The sequence below is a fragment of the Microtus ochrogaster genome, chromosome 8, assembly GCF_000317375.1.
Source record: "Microtus ochrogaster isolate Prairie Vole_2 chromosome 8, MicOch1.0, whole genome shotgun sequence".
NCBI lineage: Eukaryota > Metazoa > Chordata > Mammalia > Rodentia > Cricetidae > Microtus > Microtus ochrogaster.
The window spans coordinates 12511054-12538746 of record NC_022015.1 but is presented as its reverse complement, the minus strand read 5'-3'; the positions used below and the strand labels follow the sequence as shown (position 1 = coordinate 12538746).

The following is a 27693-nucleotide window of genomic DNA, read 5'->3' as shown; positions in this document are numbered from 1 at the left end:
GGAATCAATCTACGTCAAGACCCAGCAATACCACTCAGGCATATACCCAAAGGATGCACACTCATATCACAAGAATATTTGCTCAACCGTGTTCATAGAAGCATCATTCATAATAGCCAGAAACTTGAAATAACTTAGATGTCCCTCAACCGGATAAAGAAATGAATAAAGAAAATTTGATATTTACACAGTGGAATACTACTCAGCAGTACTGCTCAATGTAAAAAAAAAAAAGACATATTGAAATTTGCATGAAAATGGACAGAACTAGAAAAAAAAAAACCCATCCTAGGTAAGGTATCCCACTTCCAGAAAGATAAACACTGTATGTACTTACTCATAAGTAGATATTAGATGTAAATCAAAGAATAACCAGCCTGTAGTCCACAGCCCCAGAGAAGCTAGGTAACAAGGAGAACCCTAAGAGAGACATACATGGATCTCCCTGGGACGGGGACATAGACAAGATCTTCTGAAAAATTTGGGAGCATGCCAGGGCAGTGGGGTGGGCAGAAGGGGAAAGAGGACGGAGAAGGGGAAGGAAGAGAAGAACGTGAGTAAACTGAGCGGTCAGGATGTGGGAATTACAGAGAAGAAGAGCAATGAAAGAGATATCTTGATTGTGGGAGCCAATATGGGGGCTACCTTAAATCCTGGCACCACAGAAATTCCCAGCAATTCACAAGAAGGACCCCAGCTAAGACCCTAAACAATAATGGAGAAGGTGCCTGAACTGGCCTTCCCCTGTAATCAGATTGATAACTACCTTAATTGTCATCATAGAACCTTCATCCAGAAACTGATGGAAGCTAAGCACTGGGCCAAGCCCCCAGAGGCCAGTGGAAGAGAGGAAGGAGTGATAATATGAGCAAAGGGATCATGACTACGATGGAGGTACTCACCCAAACTAATGGGAGCTCACTGACTCCAGCCGGACAACAGAAAACCAGCATAGGACCAAACTCGTCCCTCTGAATGTGGGTGACAGTTATGTGGTTTGGGCAATCTGTGGGGCCACTGGCAGTGGGACCAGGATTTATCCCTAAAGCTTTTTTGAGCCCATTCTTTTTGGAGAGATACCTTGCTCAGTCTCAATAGAGAAGAGAGCCTTGGTCCTGCCTCAAAGTGATGTATTAGACTTTGTTGATGCCCCATGGGAAACTTTTCCCTCTCTGAGAAGTGGATGGGGAGTGGAGTGAGGTGAAAGTGGAGGGAGCAGGAGGAGGGGAAGGAGTGGGAACTGGGAGAGGTATGTAAACTGAGAAAAGATCGTTTTAAAAAAATAAAAGAGTTGCATTGCTACTGTCTTTAATACACACCTCACCTGTTTATACACAATCCTCCAGTCTGTCACCTCCACTATCTCATCTCCCGCACCCTCTGCTTCCCATCCCAAGTGTTCCTTTCTTTGGAAGAGGAGCACCTGCTCAGTCTTTCCCAGGGCTTCTGTCTCAGTTGGTTTTCTTTCTCACGATGTGGTTTTGTCCTAGGTGTTGTTTCTTTGAGACACGTGTAGCCCAAGCTACTTCAAAATCATTTGCAGTCAAGGAAGACCTTGAACTTCTGATCTTCCTCTTCCGTCTGAGTGCTGGGATTATAGGCATGTGCCACTATGCTGGGTGTATTTGGTACTGGGTATGAAATCTAGGGCCTTGAGCATGGTAGGCAAGCAAGCACTCTACCAATTGGTCTGCATCCCAGCCCTATCTCTTATTTTTAACCAAAAAGTTTTAAAAGTGGAAAAAATAAAATACAAAATAAGAAAAATAGAAGAGTCTACCTGCCTCTTCACTGCTCTTTGGAGTTACATTTATATATCCAGAACTGTCTGTTCACTATTACTCCAATATAAACTCCACAAAGCCTAGCAACACTCACCACAGAACTTCAGATTTTGTGTACTGAGTAAATATTCTTAGGGATCCTATATTACCTCTGGGGCAAAAGATTTTCTATGAGACATTCTTAGAGACAGCACAACCTTATGGATAAGAGTGCTAGCTAACTGTTCTAGAATGAAGTTTGACATCAGGGTTATCTAACTATGAAAGAGGGGTGTGGGGAGAAAGAGGAAAACAGAAGGGGAGAGAGGGAGAGAGTCTAGTCCCTTATTAGGAACTTGGGCAAGTAGCACCTTTCTGAGTTTGCTTTTTCAGTGGCAACGTGGGAATTACACACACACACACACACACACACACACACACACGTTCAAGGCTATCTAGAGAATTAAATAAATTTATACAAAAGGCTGTGGCACAGTGCCTTGTGCGCACAAACAAGCTCAATAATTCGTGGTTATTTCTGGGCTTAGTGCCTAAAAAACTGAAGAGATGGGTAGATGAAAGGTGATCGAGGTCTTCGCAAACATCCACAAATTCTGGATCCACTGTCTCCTGTGCTAAGGAAACGCTGGCAACCTTTGCCTTTCCAATCAGCTGCTTAGAAAACCAATCAGGACCTGTGAAGCTCCAGGTAAGCCTCAGCGTCTTTCCCTGGGGTAAAGCATCTGCTGCTCTCAGATCTGATCAGCGCCTCCACCTTCTCCAAATTACCACCGTGCTGTACATCCATTCTTTGTTGGCAAATCTTGGCTCCAAACCTCGCACTTGGGCACGTGATGTCCTTAGGCCCGCGGTTTATGCTTAGACCGCGCTTTCCAAGTTCGAAGAAGGTTCTGATATACTGGCGGGTGTGGTCCACCTCCCAGCCTTAGCTTCATTCACCAGAAAATGTGCCTCGGTCCCATGCGGGGCTCCAGAGGTGCGGGGTTGGGCGTGGGATCGCGGGGTGTTAGGTTTGCATCTGGGCGGAGGAATGGGGTGCCAAGAGGTGCTGGTACGCGAACCAGCTTGCCATTCCTGAATCTGGGCACCGCCATTCTGAACCTGGGGTCCTAAGCGAGTCAGGCGATCCTCCGGGAACAAACAAGCGTCTACGTCTCCGTCCACCGCTCCCCCCGCCCCCGGCGCGTCTGCTTGGAGGCCGCAGAGAGCCCCTCCCGCAGCTCGCACCCCTGACCCGGCCCCGCCCCCGGCGGCTGCGAGTAGCGGGCGGAGCGCGGAGAGGCGTGCTGGGCTTTGGATGCGCCGCCTCCCTTCGGCTCCGGGGGAGGGACGAGGGGCCGCGCGGGAGACGGAGAAAGCCCGAGCGAGCGACTAGCGGACCTCTGCATGCAACCGGTGGGAGGCCGGCCGGGCTGGCGCTGCGGCTCGGGCTGGAAGCGCGGACCGGCCGGCGGCGGCGGCGGAGGCTCTGAGCTGGCAGGCGAAGGGCTTTATCCCGCGCCCGCCTGCCCGGCGCGGTCCGAGGATGCGGGGGGGCGATGCCCGGGGCCAGGGACGCGCTCTGTCACCAGGCGCTGCAGCTGCTGGCCGAGCTCTGTGCCCGAGGGGCCCTGGAGCACGACAGCTGCCAAGATTTCATCTACCACCTGCGGGACCGTGCTAGACCCCGGCTCCGAGACCCAGGTAAGCGCCGCCGCCCGGCGCGACCCGAGGGCCCTGGGATGAGGACTTGGGGCCGCGCCAGGGCCCGAGCCAGGAGAGCCACACAGACTGGAGGAGAGCAGGGGGTGATCCTTGAGCCCAAGGAGCTCTCCAAAAGCAGCGCACCGTGGCCTGATGCTAGAACTGGACAGAGGCTGCTGAGCAGAAGCCGAGCCGGGTGGGCTGGGGCAGGCTTGTAGGAACCACGCCCGCCACCTGCGCTTGGCTCCTGGGGGCAGCTCCTTAGCTTAGAGCTGTGCCTACCACATTACCAGCTGGCTCCAGGAGCTAAGGGAGGCCGCGGAGGCCTCGGAGCTGGGAAAGGAATCGAAGAGCCCAGGTAACTCTCGGAAGTTGGGAGCCAGGCTGCAACTGATTCCCACCCAGAGCTGCATAGCCTGAGTTCCCAGTTCCTCTCGTGCTCTGGGGTGAGAAGGGAAAGACCAAACTGTGCATGGGGCAGGGCCCAGAAGCCACACGTCTAAGGTAGCTGGGCCTGAACCCTTTTGCTGCATGTCACAAGGTGTGCAGGCACAGAGAGGCCTTAGTTTCCAATTTGTCCCGCTGCAGGCATACTAGACTGGTGGGCTTGCTGGTGGTGTCCTATGCAGTTGGCAGTTGTCCTAGTTAGAGTTGGCAGGATCCTAACTTTGAAAAGTTCATTTACTTTGGCATTTGACCAATTACGATTAAAATAAGGCGTTTGATTTGAGCGGTTTGCTTTTCCCCACTGCCCTGGGTCCCACTGTCTTCTCGTTCATCACCGGTCTCCAGAAGATGCGTTCTTTTACAATGTTGCCTGAGCACCTTCTCAGCTGGAGGACTCAAATTCTCATACTTGTTTTTTCCCAGTGTTAAGTGTTTTAAATTTTAAAAGGCATATTGTGGTTGGGTTGTTCAAAATGGGATGAGAGTGATCTGTGCCTTGATGGTCACGTGTGGAAACACTGCGATTCGCTATTGCTGTGCAAACTATTAGGTGCAAGTATTTCTCAGTTTACGCCAGTTCGTTATATAAAATACATTTACCCAAAGGATACAGAAGTACTTGACTCTCAAAGCAGTTGACTTAAATAGCCTACCTTTAATAAGATATTCTAAATGTGTGTGGTGAAGGCAGGTGTTAAAAGGTTGTCACATTTTTCTGTAGTCAAAGGCTTTATTTCTCCTGCCCGTGGTTACATTAATAAGTTTCTCAAATGATCGGTAACGTTTTACTCCAAAGGGGAGAATGAAGTGGAGAAATACCGATTCCAGTGACTTCCTGGGAGGCTTGGCTGTCCGGTCTGTGTGTGGCTTCTCAGTGGCTGAGACTGTGCCTCTCAGACCACAGACATGACTGGAAGTGCCTCACCTCAGCAACAGGAGTGTGGGGGTCTTGTGTGTGCACATATAAGGACTAAGCCCATTATTAACACACTTTTCACAAAGCGCATGTGAGTGAACTCTGTGTTCCTGCCCTTGTGTGGTAGGGTTTCCTGTTATCCCAGACAAGCTGTCATCTTTGCTTTACAAGAGAAGGGGAAGGAAGCCCATCTCTGAATTGGGGTATAAATGCCTCATCTTTTTTGGCCAATTCTCTACCTCTTTCCTTTACTGCAGGGGCTGCTTCCCATGTGTTCAGGTTCCCCCAGTTCACACACTGGGTGGGCCTGGAGGAACAGTCCCAAGGAATACTCCTCACAAGAGGAATTCTGGTTCCTTGGCTGGGAAATTGCTTTTCTGAAAGACTGCCTTGCTGCTCACTGACTTCCTGAAAGCAGTGTTCTGCTTAAACTAGGGCACATGGCTTAGAGACAGCTCCTGCCCCTCTGGCTCCTTCCATCATGTTCGGAAGTAGCCTGAGCATGGGACAGGAGAGGAGCCCTGCAAGTGAAAGGTCAGAGGAAATACAGCTGAAGATGGCACCCTCTCCTTCAAAGCACTTCTGCTGAGTCCAGATCTCCCTGTCTCCCTCCCCTCCTCACCTTGCTCACAGCAATTCCTACATACAGCACATGGATTTATGTCCATTCATCTGAAGCTGTTTGTCCGAGCCAAGAGTGCCCTTAATCTCTGAGCCGTATAAGCTGAGTGACTGGAGAGGCCACACTGCACGATGCTAAATGAACATTCCCCTGCTGTTGGATAATGTGACCCAGAACATCCATGTACAGCTGTCCTGATGGTCCCCAGAGATTCATTTGTGTAACTGGATGACTTCCTGTTCTGTGAAGGAATCCACCTGAATGCCATGTTCCTGCCTTGTCTGCCTATACCTATCCATGCTTCCCCATGGAAGCTGTTTTCTTAAGCTCCATCCAAGATTTCCGTTATAAAAGGAGAAAACAAGTAATTTTGTATCTAGGATGTTTTTTCCCTTTTACTGAGAAGAGGTAAGGCTGGGTCCTTACTTGAGTTAACAGGAAGAGGCTATGGAAAGGTTCTGAGGCAGGAGCATTGTGGCTATGATTCAGAGAACACTGACTTCAAGGGTGGCTGGAGGTGGAGCGTGGTCAAGGATTGGATGGGTCAGATCATGTGGTCTTGTAAGCTCTTAGAAGGACCTTGCTTTTTACTCTGAATGAGATATGAACATTAGAAGTTGTTAGCGAAGTGGCAGCCAGACTGCCATGCAGGGTGAAGATGCAAGGATGTGTCAGTGGTCTGTTTCAGAAATGCAGGAAGAGGTGCAAGCTCAGCATGGTCTTAATGGAGTCACTGAGATGTAGAAGGAACCACCACTAATATTTGTTGACGGGGGAATCAGGAGAATGAAAAGAGCTGAGGAGGAGTTGCAGGCCTTCTGACAGAGCAGCAGGTTTCAGGAAGAGGCCTGGAGTAGGGAGGGAAAGCAGGGAGGTTCTCTTTGTGCATAACTGACAATGCCGTGCGTCTTTAGTTAGCCAAGCTGTCCTGCAGCTGATGGTTTTCCTTTGAAGGGAATTGAAAACTCTCTGAGCTTCTCCTCATTCGGCTGTTGTTGTCACACTGGGGAATCGAACCCAGAGCCTCTTCTGCACTGCTGAGCTACACCCCCAGCCTTCACTGATCTTGAATGTCTCATTCTCCATTCTCCATCTCTGACTGTTAGGAGGGAAGACATCGGAACTCTGTGCCCGTTGTTTCTACAGCTAGAAAAGACAGGGTGCTGGGATGCACTTCCTAGTTTCAAATGTTATGATTCTCCTGTCTCTGCTCTGTAGGACCCTGATGTCAGTTCCCCAGGTCCTCCTAACAGTCTTCTGAGATGCTGCTGCTCAAAGCAGCTGTCTTGTGCCAGGAGCGTCTGGGTCCTTGTAAGACACCCCAGATCCCAGGCCTTCTGCACACCTGCTCAAGCTGCACCTTTGCACTTGCAGGATCCCCAGTTCGAGTTCAAGAAGGATGGTCAGGGGCTGGAGAGATGGCTCAGAGGTTAAGAGCACTGACTGCTCTTCCAAGGGTCCTGAGTTCAATTCCCAGCAACCACATGGTGGCTCACAACCCTCTGTAATGAGATCTGGTGTCCTCTCTGGCCTGCAGGCATACATGCAGAATACTAAGAATACTGAATACATAATAAATAAATCTTAAAAAAATATATAATTGTTTGCCGGGTGGTGGTGGCGCACGCCTTTAATCCCAGCACTTGGGAGGCAGAGGCAGGCGGATCTTTGTGAGTTCGAGACCAGCCTGGTCTACAAGAGCTAGTTCCAGGACAGGCTCCAAAACCACAGAGAAACCCTGTCTTGGAAAACCAAAAAAAAAAAAAAAAAAAAAAAAAAAAGAAGGATGGTCAGGATGATTGGCCTGTATAGGGAAAGTGAAAGCAGAAACTTACACTAGTCCATGGCCATGCTCTTCACCTACAGAAAGAGTTAGGCTTAAGTCAAAGTAGCATGTTAATCAGTCATGTCACATTTACAGTTGTCCCTCAGTATCTGAAGAACATTGGTCCAGGGTTCCCACGGGGCTAAAATCTGAGGATGTTCAGCCGTCATACAAAATGATGTATGCTCACTCTCCCATGAACTCTGAGTAACCTGTTGGTTTTGGTACCTAAGAATGTAAATGGCATGTCAGTTGTTACTGTATTGTTTACAAACTAATGGAAAGAAAAAAGTCTGTCTGTGGTCAATACGGGTACACCCCTCCCCTGAACATTTTTGATATACAGTCATTTAAATCCATGGATGTGGAGACCTTTAACACAGAGAGCTGACTGAACTCAGAACTCAGAAATAATTGTCAACTACTTTTCTGACAGCCATCCTTAGACCTGCTTTCTCTATTCTGAAAGTATATAGTGGATTAAATCCCCCAAGTGTAGGTTAAATTGTGTGGATTAGAGACACTTTACTATTTTGGTTATGAAATCTTTATCCAATATGAGTTTTCCATTCCTATTTCACTGTCATGTTCTGGAGGATTTCCTGCATATTTCCATCATCTGTACCAAAGAAAGGCCTAGAAAATGTTTTTGTACTAGCTCAGGTATGAAGCAGAGCTTCTATGTCATGTTCTCAGTGACCCTTCCTTCCAGCCAAATACTACTGTATTATGGGAAGCCCCACCTCCATGTTCTATACTTGGCTCTGGATTAAAAACATTTAAGGGCTCTAACAGAAAGAAAAATAACAACAAAAACATAACAGTGACTGAGCTGTATGCTAGACCAGTTAAACCAAAGTCCCAGGCGTGGTGGTACCTCGGATGAGTATAATATATTCCTTTCATTTCTTGATTGATTCGGACTTATGGTCAGGTAGAGGACAACTCTTGTGACATAGATAAAGTCCACCTAATGCTCCTCAGCTCACGTTTCCTTACTGCAAATTATGAAAACCGATTTTAAACCCAGGAGAATTGACTGTTGCCTTTGTATAGCTAGTACCCGTATCAGCTGATCTATAGCTTGCTTTTGATAATATTTTGCCAAGCTTTTTCTTGAGAACTTTTAATAAATGTCACAAGATGTTATCATGCCCACCCACTTTTAAGGGAAAAAAGTACATTAAAAACTGAATGTAGTAACATATATCATGCATTTGCAATCCCAGTAGTTGGTAGCTAGAGAAGTGAGATCAAGAGTTCAAGGCCAGCCTCAGCTTTGTTATCAATTTGCAGCCAGCCTAGGCTACATGAGATCCTGTCTCTGGGCCAGAGAATGTAGCACTTTCACTGATAAAATCTGGTATTGAATTATAGTGAAATCTCTTATCAGAAGCTATGTGTGGAAAATAATAATTAAATATAGTTTTAAGGGAAAATCTTTGTAACCGTTGTGAATAAAAATTACCCTTAATTCAAACCTTCCAAACTAGTAAATCATTCTTAAAATACTGTTTTTTTTTTGTGGAGGGGGGGATAGTTTTTGGTGTGATTATGCGCAGTGGAATTAATTTTTAAAGGTTAATGTTAATTGTAATGGGGAAATAACCTTCCAAGGAGTGAGTGGCATTGGATGTACAGTATGTGAAGGTCTCATTTGCATTTACTTCAGTGACATTTTAGGGTTTCGTCATAAATATTTTATTTAAACAAGTGTGTTTTCATCTCTGTGGGATTCCTCTACATGGACCAGTGAGTGGTTTAGTCACGAGGTAATTATCAAGAGAGAAAAACAAAAGCAGAGTCTGCTGCAGGCATCACAGGCAGGCCCCTGACCAGGTGCCCCTTTCAGAATAAATCAAAGGCACAGACTTTTTGATGTGGGCCAGGGTGTGGCAGAAGAATGAAAGAATGAAGCTGATCATGGAGGAACGTCCCCTAAATTTCCCTCCTCCCTCACTCCTTCTCTCTGTCTCTGTCTCTGTCTCTGTCTCTGTCTCTCTCTCTCTCTCTCTCTCTCTCTCTCTCTCTGTGTGTGTCTGTGTAACACAGGTGATATCACTGGAAGGCATGCTGGCATTTCTGTGTGGGCGTGGTGGGTTCCCATGTGGTTGGCTTAGAAGAAATATACTCTCATTTTTTTCATCAAGCGACCAAGTTCAGAACTCAGGCTGCATTAAAAGGGGCTAAGTCAGAAGGGCAATTACACTGCAAGAGGTTAAGCGTGGAGTGTGTATTGCTGCATTCTAAATGAAGTCACAACTTGTGCAGAAGTTTTCCCTATGGGAATTGATCTTTCTGGGATCACTCACTGTGTATCATAATATTTTTCTTATATTTCATTTATTTATTTGTTTTGAGGGGGATCTTATGTGTAACTGATCAGGACTGACTTTGAACTGATGCTCCTGCACTGCCTCCTAGGTGATAAGATTATAAGCAAGCACCATTGTGAATGTTTCTACATTTGTCTTTGTGTATTGCCTTAGTTGACTCTAGGAATATGGCTTCACAACCATGCAAGCACAGAGAACCAGACTTTGAAGGTGTCTTTAAAAGCCTTTATGCAACCCAGTTCATAGATTTTATCACAATTTGTTGTGCATGGTATTGGAGATGGAATCAGGTCCTTATGCCTTGCAGACAAACTATTGGTAAACTGGGCTGTATCTCTATACAAAAGGATATTTATTTATTTGTTTGTTTATGTGTATGTATTCCAAGACTGTTGTAGGTATCTCGATTAGTGTTTCTTGTGCTTGGATGTCTGTGTGAGGGTGCCAGATTCCCTGGAAGTGCAGTTACAGAGAATTGTGAGATGCCATGTAGGTGCTAGGAATTGAGCCAATTCAGGTCCTCTAGAAGAGCAACCAGTATTCCTAAGCACTGAGGCTCTCTACAATCTCCCCTTCCCCTTTTTGAGAGAGGGTCTCACTGTGTAGTTTTGGCCAGGTAGCTCTGAGGCTGACTTCAGACCTAGGATGATCCTCCTGCCTTAGCTTCCAAAGTGCTGATATTAAAGTATGTATCACTATGCTTGCCTTACATCAAGTGTTGTGTATCAACATTAGTAGGACGGTACCTAAGGAACAACTTTTAAGAAAACATTTTTATGTTTATTTCTCTCTCTCTCTCTCTCTCTCTCTCTCTCTCTCTCTCTCTCTCTCTCTCTCTCACTGTGTGTGTGTCTGTGCATATATGAGTTTATGTGCAGTGCACACATACAAGGACCCTTGGATGCTAGAAGAGAGTGTTGGACCCCCTGGAACTGGGGATACAGAGAGAGATGAGTCATCATGTAGGTGCTGGGTCTTTTGCAAGAGCAATAAGCATTAAATGCCAAGCCAGAATAAAGAAGAAAACAAAACAAACAAAAAGCCTACACCCAAGGAAAATGGTGTGGTAAAATGGACTGAACAAGATCTTTAGAGTCAGAATCTTTTCCTGTACTTGATAGTTTAGTAACCTTGAACAAAATATTTCAACTTATTATTCATTGCCAAAATGGGAATTCTGTCTGTTAAGACAACTCCATGCTCAGAATAAGTGCTCAGGCTGTGGTTTCCCTGCCTGGTTCCCTTTCAGTGGTGGTCCAGGGACACGCCTGATTTGTTTTTTTCTTTTTGAACTCTCTTGCAGGCAGTGTTTCTGTTCTACTCTTTTGTAAGCATAGCATCTTCTCACTTTTTTTTTTTTTTTTTTTTTAGCTATAGGCCTCTGAGAAAGTTTCTTAACCTCTATATCCTTGTTTTCTCATTGATAAAATGGATTGCTAATGTTTTGGCTCTCATTAAAGGAGCCAAGTAAAGTTCTGAATGCCATTTCAATTTAAATTTGAGATAAACATGTAATATTGTATGGGGCATACTTAGATAAAGTAGTTAGCCGTTGCTTTTCCGAAATTCAATTTGAATTTGTCGTCCTATATTTTCATTTGATTAGGTTGGCAAGCAAACTCAGTATATCGTAATTCATATCAAATACTTATATAATAAATGCAGAGGAACCCTTAGCCATTGTTTCTATGATTATTGTCCAGTTATAATTATCATTGTTGTTGTGATTGCTGTATATATATTCCAAAGAATGAATATAATTCTTTTGGACATAATCCCAGCACTCGGGAGGCAGAGGCAGGCGGATCTCTGTGAGTTCGAGACCAGCCTGGTCTACAGAGCTAGTTCCAGGACAGGCTCCAAAGCCACAGAGAAACCCTGTCTCGAAAAACCAACAAAAAAAAAATTCTTTTGGACATCTTAGCTTCTAATTTTACTGTCCCTCTTTTCCTTCTTCCTTTCTGTCTTCTTGTTAGTCTTTGTCTTTTGAGACAGAGTCTCACTGTGTAACCCAGGCTAACCTCAAATTCACTCTATCTCAGGCTAGCCTTTAACTCCTGGTAACCTTCCTGTCTCCCCTCCAGAATGCTGGGATTAGGGATATGTGTCAGCATGCCCAGTGCTGCTTCTGTATTCTTTTCTAGTATGATAATAACTTCTATCTATACTCCTTTGCTTTCTTTTGAGAAGTTCTTGAAATAATAATGAGCTTAAATTGATTTCTAGTGGACCTGTGTCATTTAGTCCTGTTACATATTGGCCGTAGATTCATTCTGAATGGGAGACACAACATGAGCAGAAGCATGCTGATTCAGTAGGCTTGAAGTGGCTACCTGGTGATTTTAATTTGTAGTTTGTTCTTGGTAGAACTGAGTGTTTGGACTATGTTAGACCTGGCTAAGCATGTTCTCCCAGATGAATTTTCTGTTTATTCTTAACAATGTGCATTTGAGTGTTGTTGGCTTTTGTTTTGTTAGAGAATCTTAATGCTTTTCTTACAAATTTGCATTTATTAACATGTAAAGTTCAATCAAATTAGCTCATAGAGGGAGCACTGTATATTGACTTAATTAATTCAGATTGTCTGACTATAATCAATCCATTGTACTGTGCATCCATTTTTATCTTTGTATGTGTGTAGGCACATGTAAGTATGATATATATGTGTGCATGTTTATGTATTTGAGATCAGGCACACACGTGAAAGTCAGGATAGCCTTGGTGTCTGTTCTTGCCTTCTACTTTGCTTGAGACAGGCTCTCTTTTTGTTCAGTACTTTACATTTTACAGACACATACTACCCCAGGACGTTTACATAGACTCTGGGGATTCGAACTCAGGTACTCATATGGCAAGTACTTTATCCACTGAACTATCTCCTTAGCCACTTTTTAATTTCTTGTGGGACAGGATATCCTGCAAGCCCAGCTGGCCTTGAGCTTACTCTATTACTGAGAACGACCTTATGCTCCCTGCCCTCTTGCCACCATTATAACGCTCTTCCAGTGCTAAGCAGTGCTTTCACTTATATGATTATGAAAGGATTATGTAATTCATCTGTGACTTCACCCCATTTCACCCTTATGTCATGTGACCTTTATGTTAGCCACACTGATATGATCACTTTTTCCTGATGAAAATTAAGTTCAGAAACATTCATTGAGTGCCTCCTAAGTGCCATGTACCAGGTTAGCCATGAGTAATTGAAAGGCACATTAGACAAGTTTACTGCCCCTATGGAACTGAGATAGAATAATAACTGCAATTAATAAAATCAAGGCAGGAAGGGAGCCATGCACTGAATACAGTGCAGGAAAAGGGAAGTAATCAGCCGGCGTGAGTGGGTCTTTAAAGACTTCCTAGAACAGTCTATGTATGGTGGGGGATTTCTAGGAAATTTCAAACTCATAACACAGGAGAGAATAGATCCTCTGTAATAGTAAGTGCAGTGCATGTTGGGAAGGCTGAGAGGTGAGACTGTTGTCCTTAGTCCTGGTCTACCATGGAAGTCCTTGTGGGCCATTGTCAGAATGCAGAAAGGCCAGAGCTAGGTGGGCTTGGGCACTGAGAGGCAACCTGAAAATACTTGGACCTGCTGTGAGTCCAAAGGATCCATTCTCAGCAGAGTGAGGCAGGAAGTTTTCAGGCAGGGGGAATTCTGTAGTGTAGCTTTTCAAGTCCTCTCTGTCCTCTTGGGAGACATGTTCTGGTTGTCAGTTTCTTCTTCTCCAAGGTAAGGTTCTGACAGATAGGAAATCTTCTGCTAAATGATTCCAATTTTAAATTCCCAGTCATGTCCCTCTGAAATGCAAGTATAATTACCTCATATAGTTGTAAAACCTGCCTTTAGCAGGCTTTGACATCTGGTTCCAACATCTGGATTCCAGATATAATTTCCAGCAATGCCAACAGTGACATCTTGCTCCCTTGCCTAGTTAGTCAACAATGAAAAGGCTGCAAGTTCAGTAGCACTACAGTCACCCGGTCCATGGATGAGCACAGTCTGTTTTCTCTGTGTCAGCGGCACCCAGGAGGGGGTAAGCATGGGAGGCCTGGCCAGGACCCACAAATCCATGCTGTGGAGATGATTATTCTCCTCTACATGGGAACTACCTAGGAAGAGGCGCTTTTGAAACAGTTGAATCGAATACCTCCAGGTAACAGGCTATCTCCTTTTCCTCTCTGCACTCTGCCTCGACAAAAACTTTGCTTTCGACACTTAAAGGACACGCCTACTTGCAGAACACATTTCAGGCTGCATACATCATAGCAGTCAGACCCACTGAGGGGCTTTCACCTAAAGACTGGCATGAAAAGATGTACTTCTGTTTTTGTTGTTTCGGGTTCTCCTTGGGATAGGCTCTTGTGGTGTATGCCATGTTGGCCTTGAACTCATTTCTATCTTCTTGCTTCATCCACCTGAATGCAGGGATCACAGGTATGTGCTGCCATGCCCAGTTCAGATTCACCACGTAATTAGATTATTCTGGAATCAGGATGAAGGTTGAGTATAGAGGTTATTAAGGGTTTTGTTCATTTGTTCATTCTGTTTATTGAGTTTCTTCTGTGTGTCAGGTGCTGTTGCAGGGGCAGTCACCTGTCAGTGATGGGGAAATGGTTTGAAAAGTGCAGAGTTAGGCAGTTTCATTGTTTTGTAAACACAGAGTAGATTCATATAAGTCTGATGGTATAGATTAGTCGGTTACCATGATCTCAGTGCAGTCAAGAGACAAGAGTTTTTCTCTTCATTTTAACAATATGATACTGTCATATATGTAGTCTTTTATTGACCAAAATGTCATGCATCCTTATGACCACATACAATGGAGAGATGCTTAGATATTGTACACAGATGCATGTAGTTATATATACAGTAAAAGCATGCAAACACAAAACAGTTTTCCCTCATGGGACATGCGTTATTTGTGGGAATTATTACATATAAATCAATTACAGGGTATGTTAGGTATTACTCTGTGCTAAGGAGAAATAAAAAAAATGGAAAGAGTATAATTTGCTTATGAGTCAGGATCAGAGGGGGTGTGGGAATAAGATACATGCATCAAGCAAAAGAGCATTCAGGCAGGGGAATGACAGGTACAAAAGTTCTGCTGCAGGAGCATGCCTAGCATGTCCAGGTGTCAGCCAGGGGTCAGTGGGGTTATAGTGACATAGGCAAGGAGGAGGGCAGCAGTGAGTGAGGGCAGAAAGATCATGACAGTTAGAGTATAGGCTCTAGGAACCATTAGGGCTTAGTATGTAGCTCGGTTAATAGGCAGCTCACAGAGCTCTGGGGATTCATAAACTACATAAGGTAGTGCATGCCTGTGATCCTAGCACTGAGGTGGTAGAAGCAGAAGGATCTGAAGTTCAAGGTCATCCTCAGCTATATAGCAAATTCAAGGCCTGCATGGGCTACATGAGACTCTTTCTGAAAAGAAGAACAGACATTGGAGAACTAGCTTCCGGAGAGAGACCTGAGAGACAGATGTATGTGTGTTAGACTGGAGAGCCCACAGCTCTTCAGTGATAGGGTTAATCTGGTGTAGAAAGTAACAGTTCCTTATGGCAGACTAAGATGAAGGACTGCTGGGCTGACATCTTATGTTGCCATATGGATGTACTTCCCAGGAGTTCACAGAAGAGGTCTAGATAGCAGAAACATATTTAGGTGCCTAAGCAACAAGGGCAAATTTACAGCCGAGTGATTAGATGGGAGTACTGTATTAGTCTGTTAATCCCTTCAAACAAAATTGCTCTGGGTGGGGAGGAAGACTGCAAACACCAAGCATCTATATTTTGTAGTTTTGGAGACTACGAAATCCAATTCAGTCTTAGGTGTCAGTACCACCTGAGGCCCTGCTCCTCATAGATAGCTCCTCTTTGTGTACTCACATGGTAGAGGGACCATACCTTCTCTCAGGCCTCGATCCATCAATTGATTGATTGAGACAGAATCTTATGTGTCTTAGGCTAACCTCAGCCTTGCTATGTAGGTAAAGATGACTTTGACTCTCAGCCGTCCTGCCTCTTCTTCCTGAGTGTGGGAATTATGGGCATGTGTCACCATGCCCAGTTAGTCATGGCATTCTTCAAGAGTGACTCTAATCCTATCTGTGTGTGCTCTATCTTGGTTTTTAAATTTGGCAGTAGTAGGAATTAAACCGTGGCCTTGTAATACTAGGCAAGTACTCATCCAATGTACTACACCCCCAGCCTTCCATTCTTATTTTCTGATCATCTCCTAAAAGTCTCCACTTCTTTTCTTATTATTCATTCATTTATTTAATTTTTGAGACAGGTTTTTTTTTTCTATGTAACAGCCATGGCTGTCCTGGAACTCACTTTGTAGACCAGGCTGGCTTTGAATTCACAGAGAATCATCTGCCTCTGCCTCCTGCTTGCTGGGATTAAAGGTGTGCGCCCACTAACTGCCAAGCCCTCTTTGCTTAATGTTGTCACTTGGTGATTAGGTTTTAATGTGTAAATTTTGGGGTAGGGCATGAATGAACATTCACACCACAGCATTGACAAAGAGCAAATGAAGATAGGCTTCACACAACTCGTCAGAGATGAGGACTTGCCAACAAGAAACTGGGAAGGACCAGCAAGTGGGAGAGGAAGCAAGAAATGTGAGTGTGTGCCTAAACATGAAGAGAGACTTCTCGAGGCACGGATGTGATGCTCTGCCTGAAATACAGCTAGTAGGCCAAGCAAGGTAGCGACCAGGCTGACCATCACACTGAGTGATGGGGAGGCCCATTGGTAACCTGGAACTAAGTTATTCTGAAAAAAAAAAAGAAAGCTGGAGAATGTCTAAGTAGCGTCTTGAAAAAAAAAAAGAGAAACATTAGAAACATTAGACAAGAAACAAAGTTGTAACAGGAAAGAAGCAAAGATTGAAAAGATGACTTTTAATAGAAAGAGAACCATTTGTATGATGGGGGAAGGAAGAACAGGCAGAAAGGAGTGCCATGCTGGGTGCAGGGTGTGCTTCTCAGCAGTTCGCCCTTTGTCAGCGAGCTAAGGCAGAATCCCTGGGCACAGTGGGTAGATGTGGGAAGGGTTGCCGTCGTCATTGGTCTTGTGATTATTCTTCCCATTTCAGTGAATGAGGAGCAAAGCTTCTGAGACAGATTGACAGTCAAAGTGGGGGACCGGAAGCAGGAGTGTGGTAATAATTACCTAGCAGAATGGGTGACTGAATGGATGCGATGACTGCTGACCAGTACTGAGGTCCTGCCTCAGGCTGATGATCATGAGTTTCATCAAATGTATGTGTGTGTGTTACTCTCCTACCATATTCAACTCTGTTTGTATAGACAAGGAAAAGATTTGTGTTCATTTTTCTTGCATCTTTATTATGTGCGAGTGTATGTGTGAACATTACATGTATGCCACAATATTTATGTGAGGTCAGAGGACAACTTTAATGAGTTGGTTCTCACCCTCTACCATTTTGGGTCCTGGGGCTCAAACTTATAGGTCATCAGACTTGGCAGTAGGCTCCCTTACCCTAAGCCATCTGCCGCCCTGATAGTTGTGCTTAAACAGGAATTATGAGTATGCATCAAAAATGAAAGAGTAGCAAAAAATGTTGAGAATGCATAGCATGCAGTGATTTGACTGAAATTTATTTTAATAAGGAAAGAAAGATGCACATAGAAGAGGAATAAGGGTGGGCTGGGAATGTAGCTCAATCAGTAGAATCCTTGCTTATTAGCATGTGTGAAGCCTTGGGTTTGATCTTCAGCACTGTGTAAGACCAGGCCTAGGGCACAAAGCCCATAATCTCAGTATCTCAGTAGAGACACGAGGATCAATTAAACGCTATTCCCAGCTGTATAGTGAGACGCTGGGAAATGCTATGTTAAAACAATTAAAAGAGGGGAATTAAGGATGAGGAAGATTAAACAGTCCAAGGCTCTGTCAGGGGATGGCTATCGGGAATTCATTGAAGAGGGGGAGAGGGTGCAGTTTTTTAGGGTGATGGAAATGCTGATCTGTTGGTGAGACCAGGATCCAAGGCAATTTTCACCACATAAGGTTCTGAAATAGGGCGGAGGACAAGATACTGAAAGAGAAAAGCTGAAAGAACTGTATCTAGGGTTTTGGAAGTGTTATGACTATACAGATAAAGAATTAACTGGGAATTGTGATGACAGTGGTTTTAGGGAGAGTGACAGTAAGTCAGCAAGTGAATTGTGCCAGGAATGGGGGAACAGCCTAAACAACGGTAAGCCATGAGGAGAAGGATGGGCAGTTGGGGAGCAGTGGTGTGCTTAGTCATACAGTGGGAGAGCTAAAGCCGGAGGATTTTAGAGGAAACACCAGCAAGTTATTTATCAGGCAGAAATGTTGACGGGATATTTTAAGGCTGTAAACAGATAACTTAGAGAGTATTTAAGAGGCAGAATAGTCCGTGCGTGACATAAAGTCGAGGGTTTCTGATTTCCAAGTGTCTGGTGGCTATACCTAGGAAGGTGATCACATGATGTATAGGGTTTACTATAGGAAGTTGGGACTATTCTGTGTGAAAGAAAAATGAGAATAATTTTAAATACATCAAGTTCAAGAGTGCGTATGGTGCCTGCTGCAGGTGCCCAGGATTATGGGGAGAAGTTAGAAGAGCATCAGAATCTAAAGTCCTTTACCATACAGAAATTCTATGGAGTTCTCTGAGGGGCTGGGGCATCAGAATCAACCCAGGAATCTTCAAAGATACAAATTCCCTGCCCTGGTTGACTGAGTCGCAGTCCTCAGGTTGACCCCAAATTATCTGTGCTCCTGAGACTGATGAACTGCCAGGGCTGCAAAGGTTAGTGGCCTTCACGGGTTGAAATGACTTTTGCAATCCAATTATAAAATAAAAATATGCTCAAATCACCTGTGTAAAACTTGTAAAATTTAAAGAAATACAGACATCCCAATACATTTATTACATAAAATTGGTAATTTGTAAAACTACGCTGGGAATTAATACACTTAGATTATGCAGTACATCCCCAATGGCAACATAAATGGTAAATTTTGAAGAAAATTTGGCTTTAGGATGGAGCTGTCATATCTCAGCAATAAGGAAAACATTGGCCTTCTTTATTACTAAGCATGTAACATGATTAACATCTGTGCATAACTTAGTATAACCAGACAGTAGATATGGCTGCAAAAACTCTGGGCTAGAGGGTAGAATAGTTTCTTGGGTCTGGTCAGCTAGAAATCATCTTGGAATACTGTAGCTACAAATATTCTCAGTCCGTCTGGACTGGGTTTTCTCTACCTAACTGTTCCTAAAGCCACCTATAAAACAACCACTCTGAGGCTTAATATTAATTGCATACTCTTTGGCCTATTAGCTAAGGCTTTTTTTTAAAAAAAAAACTAACTCTTACATCTTAAATTAACCTGTTTCTATTATTTTATATTCTACCATGAGGCTTATGGTTTGTTACTTCACTTCTTGCTACTTGGTTGGCTGCCTGATATCTGTCTGACTCTGCCTCCTTTCTCCCTGCATTCAGTTTAGTTTTCCCACCTAGCTCTATTCTGCCCTGCCATAGGCCAAAGCAGCTTCTTTATTAACCAATGGTAATAAAACAAATTCACAGCATAGACAGAGGAATCTCACATCAGAATACCTTTTCTCCTTGCCAGAAATATTCCTGGTGGGGGCTGGAGAGATGGCTCAGAGGTTAAGAGCACTGGCTGCTCTTCCAGAGGTCCTGAGTTCAATTCCCAGCAACCACATGATGGCTGACACCATCTGTAATGAGATCTGGTGTCCTCTTCTGGCATGGAGGTGTACATGCAGGAGGCACATTGTATACGTAATAAATCTTTCTATAAAGAGAAAGAAAGAAAGAAAGAAAGAAAGAAAGAAAGAAAGAAAGAAAGAAAGAAAGAAAGAAAGAAAAAGAAATATTCCTGGAACAGAGAACAGATTTGATTGGATTGAGAAAGCCATTTTTAATATTTTATTCAGGAGATAAAGTGATTCAGGGAATCCCAGGCTAAACGTACTTTCAATTTTATTTTTTTCAAATACTACGGATGTCAGATGCCAGCATAGCTGAACTCACTCTGAAGGCTTCCCCGATATTTCCCAGGGAGTGAGGAAAACAAGCTGCCAGCCCTTCTTCAGTCTCCTCTTCTTGAACCATTGCTTTGGATCTTGTGTTACTGCAATATCTGGGATTTATATGTCATTTTTAGTCTAGGGATTTAAGTCTTTTTTGTGTATTGATTGAATTTTGAGGTAGCTAAGATTCATCACACCATATTATCTGTTTCAGAGAGTCTACAAAGAGAACCAGAATATCCCTCAAAGTGTTTCTTTCCCTGTGTTCTTGGTAAAAGCACCCATTGATTCTAACTGGCACTGCTTTGCAGACATTTATATGTGGATTATTAGAGCCTTCTCTTGGGGGGAATCCAATTCCCAAAGGTTCAGTTTGAGAGGATCCACTCTGCAAACTGATGACGACTAAAGTCACTATTCTCTTCCATTATATTGGATTTTAAAATATCTTTTAATTTTTATAGATTTGTGCTTTGGTAACCCAATCATAGCTGTCTGCCCAGTGGTTCAGTCTATGGGAAGTTAAACTGGGAACACCATTGTGCATAGACAGTGATGTTCAGCAGACTGGATCCAAAGAGGTTCTAGGAAGGGAGTGGCAAGCGCTGACCATCATAATGCCAGTGAAAGCATGGGGAGTTGTCACTGAGAACTTGTGTCTGATTTGTGTTCAGAAGTTTCACTAAATATGTTGAATTAATAAGTGAAAAATACTTATCCGTGGATTTTCTATTGTCTTTGTCTTTTCTTTTGACAAAGCTTCATGCTAATCGAATTATCACTCCTATAAAAAAAACTGTGTGCAAAGTAAATCATCACATAGAACCTATTTATATTCATAATATGAAAAACAATGAAAACTTAGGAACCATAAACTTTTAATTAGTGGAGAAACAATTAAATGTGTAAAATGTGTTTACTAAGACTTTACAACCTAAGAAAATCAGAATTGGGGACCTACTGCAGTAACATGTAAAATAGACAAATAATTAGAGAGTAGAATTAACAGTTAAAAACCTGATGCACTTTTGGAAGTGTCTACCCACTAAGAGAAAAGTAATGTTCAGGATCATTTTAGAAACTGATAAGTACATGACCAGACCTTATAAAGGAAACACAACCTTCGGTGGGGTAAATGTGTATGCACAGCTGAGCATGCTGGCCCATGCCTGGAATCCTAGTAGTTGGAAGGCTAAGTCAAGAGGACCGTGATGAGTTCAAAGCCAGCCTGGGCTACACAGGAAAACTGTGCCTCACCAAAATCATTCAATAGGGCATATGTTCGACACCACGCACTTCATTCCTTCTAAGTACGCAGTTTAAGGTCTTCCCCATAAATCACAGCTGTTCTGTTCGAGCATCACCATAAATCAGTTCTAGAAGGTCCCCATCACCCCAGAAAGGTTCCTCATGTATGTGTTCTGCTAATTCCCACCTCAGGAGGTCACTAGGCAACCTATCATCTCTAAACTTATTTCTTCTGGATGTGATAGATAAATGCTGTCTTGTTACACAAGAGCTTGCTGCGGCAGGGTTCTTTGAGCATAATTTTGAAGTCCAACCATGTTCTCGGTGTCATTAGTTCTTTTTACTGCTGGTAGTATTTCATTATATAACTGGACTGTGTTTTATTTATCTGTTTACCACTTTGGGGCATTTTTCCATTTTGGTGGTATTATTGATAATGGTACTTAGAAAATTCAAGTGCTAGGGAATTTTACTAAATTAATTTATTCTTTACAAGTTTTCCAAACAATGTGTGTATGTGTATTTGTGTGTGTGTGTGTGTGTGTGTGTGTGTGTGTGTGTGTGTGTAAGCATGCATTGGGGTATGTGCCCACATGTGCAGGCCAGAGACCAATATTAGATATATTCATCAATTGTTCTCCACTCTGTCTTTTAAGACAAGGTCTCTCACTAAATCTATAGCTTGTGATTCAGCTAGACTGACTAGCCAGCAAGTCCCAAGTATCCTCTTTGTCTTAGTTACTTTCTATTGTCATGACCATCAGGACAGAGAGTGTGAGGCAGGCAGACATGGCGCTAGAGCAGCAGCTGGGAGCTTATATGTGGTCCACAAACATGAGACTGGAGAGCTAACTGGAAATGGTGTTGGATTTTGAAACCTTAAAGACCAGTGACATACCTCCTTCAACAAGGCCACACCTCCTACTCCCTTCCAAGCTGTTCTAACCCCTGGGGACCAATTATTCAAACATGAGTCTATGAAGCCCGTTCTCATTCAAACTACCACACCCTTTCCCCACTCTCCTCACATTGTTAATAGGTGTGTGCCATTATTTAAGCCTGGCTTTTCCCACGGTATTCGGAATATACTTGGTTCATCATGTTTGCATGGACAGCAACTTAACGACTCAAACTTCTTCCTGCTTCCCTAGGTACAAGTTTTTATATAGATATAGTTTTTTTTTCATTTCTTTTAGCTGTGTGCCTAGAAATAGGATTTCTGGGTTGTACTGTAAATCTGCATTTAACATCTTGATGAACTGCCAAACTGTTCTCCATGATGACGGCAGTATTTTATATTCCAACCAATAGTGTACAAGGATTCTCATTTCAAAAAAGCCTTCTCAACATTTGTCATTATCTGTCTTTTTTATTACAGTCATTGCAGTAGGTGTGAAAAGCTATTTTACGATAGCTAAGATTTGGAGAAACAAATACTGTCTTCTCAGGAGGTAAGAAGAAAGAAGTGCTACTCCTGATAAAACCTTCGGAAGCAGAGGCAGTGCCTCATGTGAGAGAGATGCTGCTGAGAGCAGCAGTCATGACAATAGCAACAGTGCGTTCTAGGACTGCGTTATGACAATAGCAACGATGCGTTCTAGGACTGCATTATGACAATAGCATTGATGTATTCTAGGACTGTGTTATGACAATAGCAACGATGCATTCTAGGACTGCGTTATGACAATAGCATTAATGCATTCTAGGACTGTGTTATGACAATAGCAATGATGCATTCTAGGACTGTGTTATAAAAGTAGCAATGATGCATTCTAGGACTGTGTTATGACAATAGCAACGATGTGTTCTAGGACGGTGTTAACCCTTTTACACAATCACTGATGTAGCAGCCTTGAGGTGGGGTCTACTGATAAGCATGGTTATGAGCTACCATATTGATGCTAGGAACTGAACTGGTGTCCTCTATGGAGCAACAAACGCTCTTAACTGCTGAGCCCATAGCCTGCTCTTTTGGGAAAATCTTTCTGAATGTCCCACTCAACACCCTGCTTTCATGCCATTGATCAGATTCAGTCATGTGGTCCTGCCAACCTATGGAAAAATGAAGAAATGAAGTCTTTTGGCTTGAGAGGTATCATTTCACATACAATATTTGTTCTTCTAGAAAGCTGGAGAAATAGATTAGGTGGCAACTACCCGTTTCTGTCATAATTAAGGCATATAATACCTTTGTATGACCTCAGAACTAACAACTGCAAAACACAAAGTTGAAAGATTCAGACAACTATAGCAATAGAAACATTTTTACAGAAGATGCTACAAACAAAATGAAGTACCAAGTAGGGCATGTTAATGGCAATAAATGATAGGGAATTCACATTCTTAAGTGTACAGAAATACACTTACTAATAAGAAACATGACTGTGTCTTTTGGAAAGAAAACACTGGAATTTTGATTCCTCTTTACGGGACACTGAATAGACAGCTCTTAGTCTTATGTGTGCTTTTTTGGTTATGAGTGTTTTAATTATAATTCCCTGCCCTCAAGGGCACATTCTAGCCTCATCTGTTAAATGCTTGCTTATATTACTAAACACACATATAGAGGCTGTTTGATTTAAGACAGACTCAGCAAGATTACTGGAATGATGTATTAACTCCCATGGGGAAAATCATCTGCTTTGAGATAGATAAGAAGATCAAATCAGTGGTCATTCTCGGTCCAATGCTTTATCAGGAGTGAATGAAAGGGTAGCCATTAGTGGTCATTTCCCACATACTAATTACTCAACTTCAAATCCTAGAAAAATGTTTGCACATTCTTGGTAATTATTATAGATTGGAATTTTTTAATAGAGTTCGAGAGTTGGGAACATTGGGAGGGCACTATTTCAGGCCAGGTTATTTAGACAATAATAATTCCCCACAGTTTTCTGATAACATCTTCTGATTTAACAAGCAATGTGGAGCCAAGTGATTCTGGCTACTTGGTATCCTTGGCAACCACTGTTAGATAGTAAAGTGAATCAGTTAAAATTAATTTCTTATGAAAAATCTGCCTTCACCAAAAGGGTACTAACTTTGATGCTTACATGCGCAAGAAGTACATATGCATACACACGTATGTGTGGTGTGCCATCGGATATGATAGCATAGATGAACTTTTCAAAGCCTCAGAACAAAGGCCTAGCACAGAGTGGGGAGATCGAGGGAAGGTTACAAAGGGCTCTGCCTCTAAGTATTTTTGCTTCTGTTTGGAGTGGTAAGACTTACATAAATGCAGGAACCTGAGGCATGATAGCCGCTGTGTGTTAACCGTCATGACAAAGCTATTTTAATGTTACAAAAGTTTGCAAAGGACCAGAGAACACATTTCCCATATGTATAATGAAAAAAAAGGGGGGGGGGGAACAAAGCAGCCTTTAAGTGTTAGGAAGTATCTGGCAAACTGTTTGAAGGAACCTGAGTAAGTTTAAGGTCAGCAGAGACAGACTGAGAAGTTAGACTATGTCAGCCTTGTGCTGATAGACAAAACTCAGAAAGCTATGAAAGAGTCTTGGGGATCATGTTAGAATTACTCACTTTAAGGTAGTAATAGTCTGTTTTCTAAGCAAATCCATAGGGCATGGGCTGGAATAGGAGAAAGGTATAAAGACAGTCTGAGGCTTATTACTTAGCCAGGCTACTGGGTTGTTCACAGTGCAGGGCCAGGACTGGGCTGAGGGAGTCACAGAGATAGTATTGAGTTTCCGAAATACAGATCGGAAGGGTGTAGGACTTACAGAGTTGAGTCTAAAATGAAAGAACTCTTTCAAGTATTATTTTGAAATTATAATAATAATCGCATTCCTTTGTTGCTGGCAGCATTTTCTTTTAAACACACGATTCTGTTGCTTCTACACTCCTTCGTGTTTCCATGTGTATAGGGGTCATGGCTCCATTACATCCTCCAGGAGAGGTCACAGTACAAGAACAGAGGCGAGGTGGGAGAGGGAGTCCAGTGTGCATGTTCTGTGAAGGGGTTAGAGCAAGACAGGGTGTGTTTAGCCTACAGTGCCCAGGAGTGGCTTACAGGAACTCAGAGGTTGGCGTCTTTAAGAAACAGAAGTGCCATTCTAAGTGAATCTCAGCGCTGATGACGGTGCAGGGAGTGTGAGAATGGGGTTCTGGAGGGAATAGTCAAGTCTTATCCAGAGTAGACTCGATTGCTGAGATTACAGGGCCTTCCACACCACCTAATTTCAGAAATAGCCATGATTTTTCTCTCTTGTTGAATATATCTAAAATCTCTCGGAGTCTATTTTTATTGCTGCCCTTTTAGATAAAGTCCTCTGATATGTTTATTGCCTGCGGTGCTATGTAAAACTGCTTTGATTCGCCCAAGCTTTATTTCTCTTTTGCTTGCTGTGAAGTGCTTCATTCCGATATTTCAGGATGTGTTGTTCAGACTGTATGGATAAGAAACAGCTTTTTCCTCAGAGGAGATAAGAGGTGGTTTATTCTGGAGCCAAATATGAGCGACCGTGGCCCAAGAACACAGAATCAGGTTATCCCAGATTCCATTTTCTGACATGGAGAAAGTTTCATGAAGTTTTATAGAAACAGAACAAAAGAGTCATAGGTCAAGGCACTTTTATATTGGTGGGAACATCAGGTAGGTGCTTATATCAAAGTGGGGGAGTCTCTGCTATGCGCCTCAGATACTATCTGACAACAGTCTTTGCCTTTGGGCTTGTGATAGCTGGGGATCTGTTCCTGCATTTTAATCTCAACCCAGTAGTCACAAAGATGTTAGGTCACATATACACAAGTAGGCAGCAAGCACCTGACTATTAAGGTGTTGAAGATGACACAGGATAATTTGTCTCTGAACTTACAACATCCAAACATGTCTACATCATTGATGTTCTAATCTGTCAATTAACTTTTGTAACCATAGAGTCTCTCTAGAAATTTTCATTCACAAAACCATGTTTCAGTTGTTCACCCCTGCCATGATTACTTAGTTTTTGCTCAGATCTCTGTTAGTTCATCTTTTTATATTATCAGTGTGCTTGGTTATTTTTCTCTCTGTTTACTGTGCCCTTTCTCTCCATTACTTGTTATGTTTTCTCTTCCTTTATCCTGCTTGATGCATGAAACTAAACATGACCTTGGATTTCTGGGGCCCATGCTTTCTGAATGAATGGTGGAATGAGTTTTTCCTTGCAGGATGCAGCACCCCAGGAAAGCCACCTGCATAAGAGACTTAGCCATAGGTTCCCAGCTCCCTTTCCATGGAAAAGCTCATCACAATCATGCCATACCGTGACTACAGCATCTCCACTTACACGGGATCCCACATACACATACGGGCATAGTTTGCTGAAAATTCTTACAAATCTGTCTGAGGAAGAAATTTGCCACTCTGGCTTGCTTTAGTGGCGTCATTGGTTGGAACAGGTTTCCAGGAGCCAGTGCTGTTCATGATAAGCAGGCACAGTGAGCATGCCCTCTGCCCCAGTTATATGCACTTTGTGGGAAAGTGAGGCTTATGTTCGCCCTCCCTGACTAGCCAGCTCTGGTATTCATGTGGATATTCTCCCTGCTTTAACAGCGATCATAAGGCACCTTTCTCTGACTGAGCATCCTCCCCCCCCCCGCCATGATGTCACACCACTATAGTACAGTTCCCACCCTCACAGCTCCTGAAGCTGCACCAGCTACAGCTACCAGTGACCTGCTAATTGCTCACCCAGGAAAGCACATTTCAGTTATCAGGACTCTGCTGCATTTAAAATGGTGAACACTGCCTTCTGGCCTCAAAAACTATGTAATGGTGAAACCCGTGCTTCCTTTCTTCTCTCATTGGTGTCTTGTCTTCCACTTGCTCCGTAAATGTTTGCATTTTGCCCCTTGTAAGCTTGACCCACTGTCTCCTCATGTTGATATATCTACCAAGTTCTCATCTCCCATCTCAAGACTTGGGAGAGTCTCATATGATGGTAATTCCAAATCGGCATTCCAGCCTGGTTTGTACTGAGCTTCAAATCTCCACTAGGACAGAGTGACTTGCAATTCAACGTGATCTCATTCCTCACAGGTCCCATATTTTTCATTAGCCTCGTTGCTCAGTGAGTAACTTCCTAGGAAAATCTTATGGGCCTTTTCCTTTCCAGGCTTTCTTTTTCTCAAAGAACTTTATCAGCATTTTACCTAACAGTCTTTGCTTGTTTAGTGTGTGAATTCCCCCACTAGTATATAAACTGCATTTGTCCCCTTCAAAGTCCTCAGAACACCTAGACCAACTTGTGATACTCGAATACTAGGAAAATGGCTAAGGCGTTCCTCTAGTTCTGCTTTTTTCTCATCTCAGTGAATGACCCCCAGTCACTCACATCATAAAGAGGGAGCCATTTCAGAGACATTGGTGCCACTGCCACCACAACCATCCATCCATCACCACCTACGTCCAGTGGCTTAACCTTGTAATTCTTTTTTATATCTGTCTTCCATCTCCACTGTTATAACTGTCACCCAATTTCACACCATCAGACCATCTCCTAGCTAAGGAACCTCCTACCTGCTTCCTGTCTCTGTTTTTTACTGTCAGAATCTATCTCCATGGAGGCAAGAGTAGACTGTCTGAACAGCAGATATGACTCACTGCTTTCCTTTAGAAAACTCTTCAGTGGCTCTGGTCAACAGCTGGACCAAGACCTAGGTGCTCTGTGTGATGCACGTTAGGCTGACTGGCTTGCGTTATGTGTCACCTGTCATTTTATGCTGCTTTGGCTGCTGGTTTTTTAACCCT

General features: G+C 43.3%; 1 protein-coding gene across 2 annotated transcripts in view; it reads left to right on the top strand.

Annotated features, from left to right (window-relative positions):
• Positions 1-3045: 3045 nt before the first annotated feature.
• Positions 3046-27693, top strand: part of Syt9 (synaptotagmin 9) — a 167880-nt gene continuing 143232 nt past the window's right edge. Inside the window, exon 1 of one of the 2 annotated variants that reach the window (XM_026781569.1) lies at positions 3046-3467. In XM_026781569.1, coding sequence (XP_026637370.1) covers positions 3323-3467 — 145 coding nt within the window. In that variant the 5' untranslated portion in view covers positions 3046-3322. The remainder of the gene's footprint in view (positions 3468-27693) is intronic. The other variant, XM_005351099.3, reaches the window with a different exon arrangement.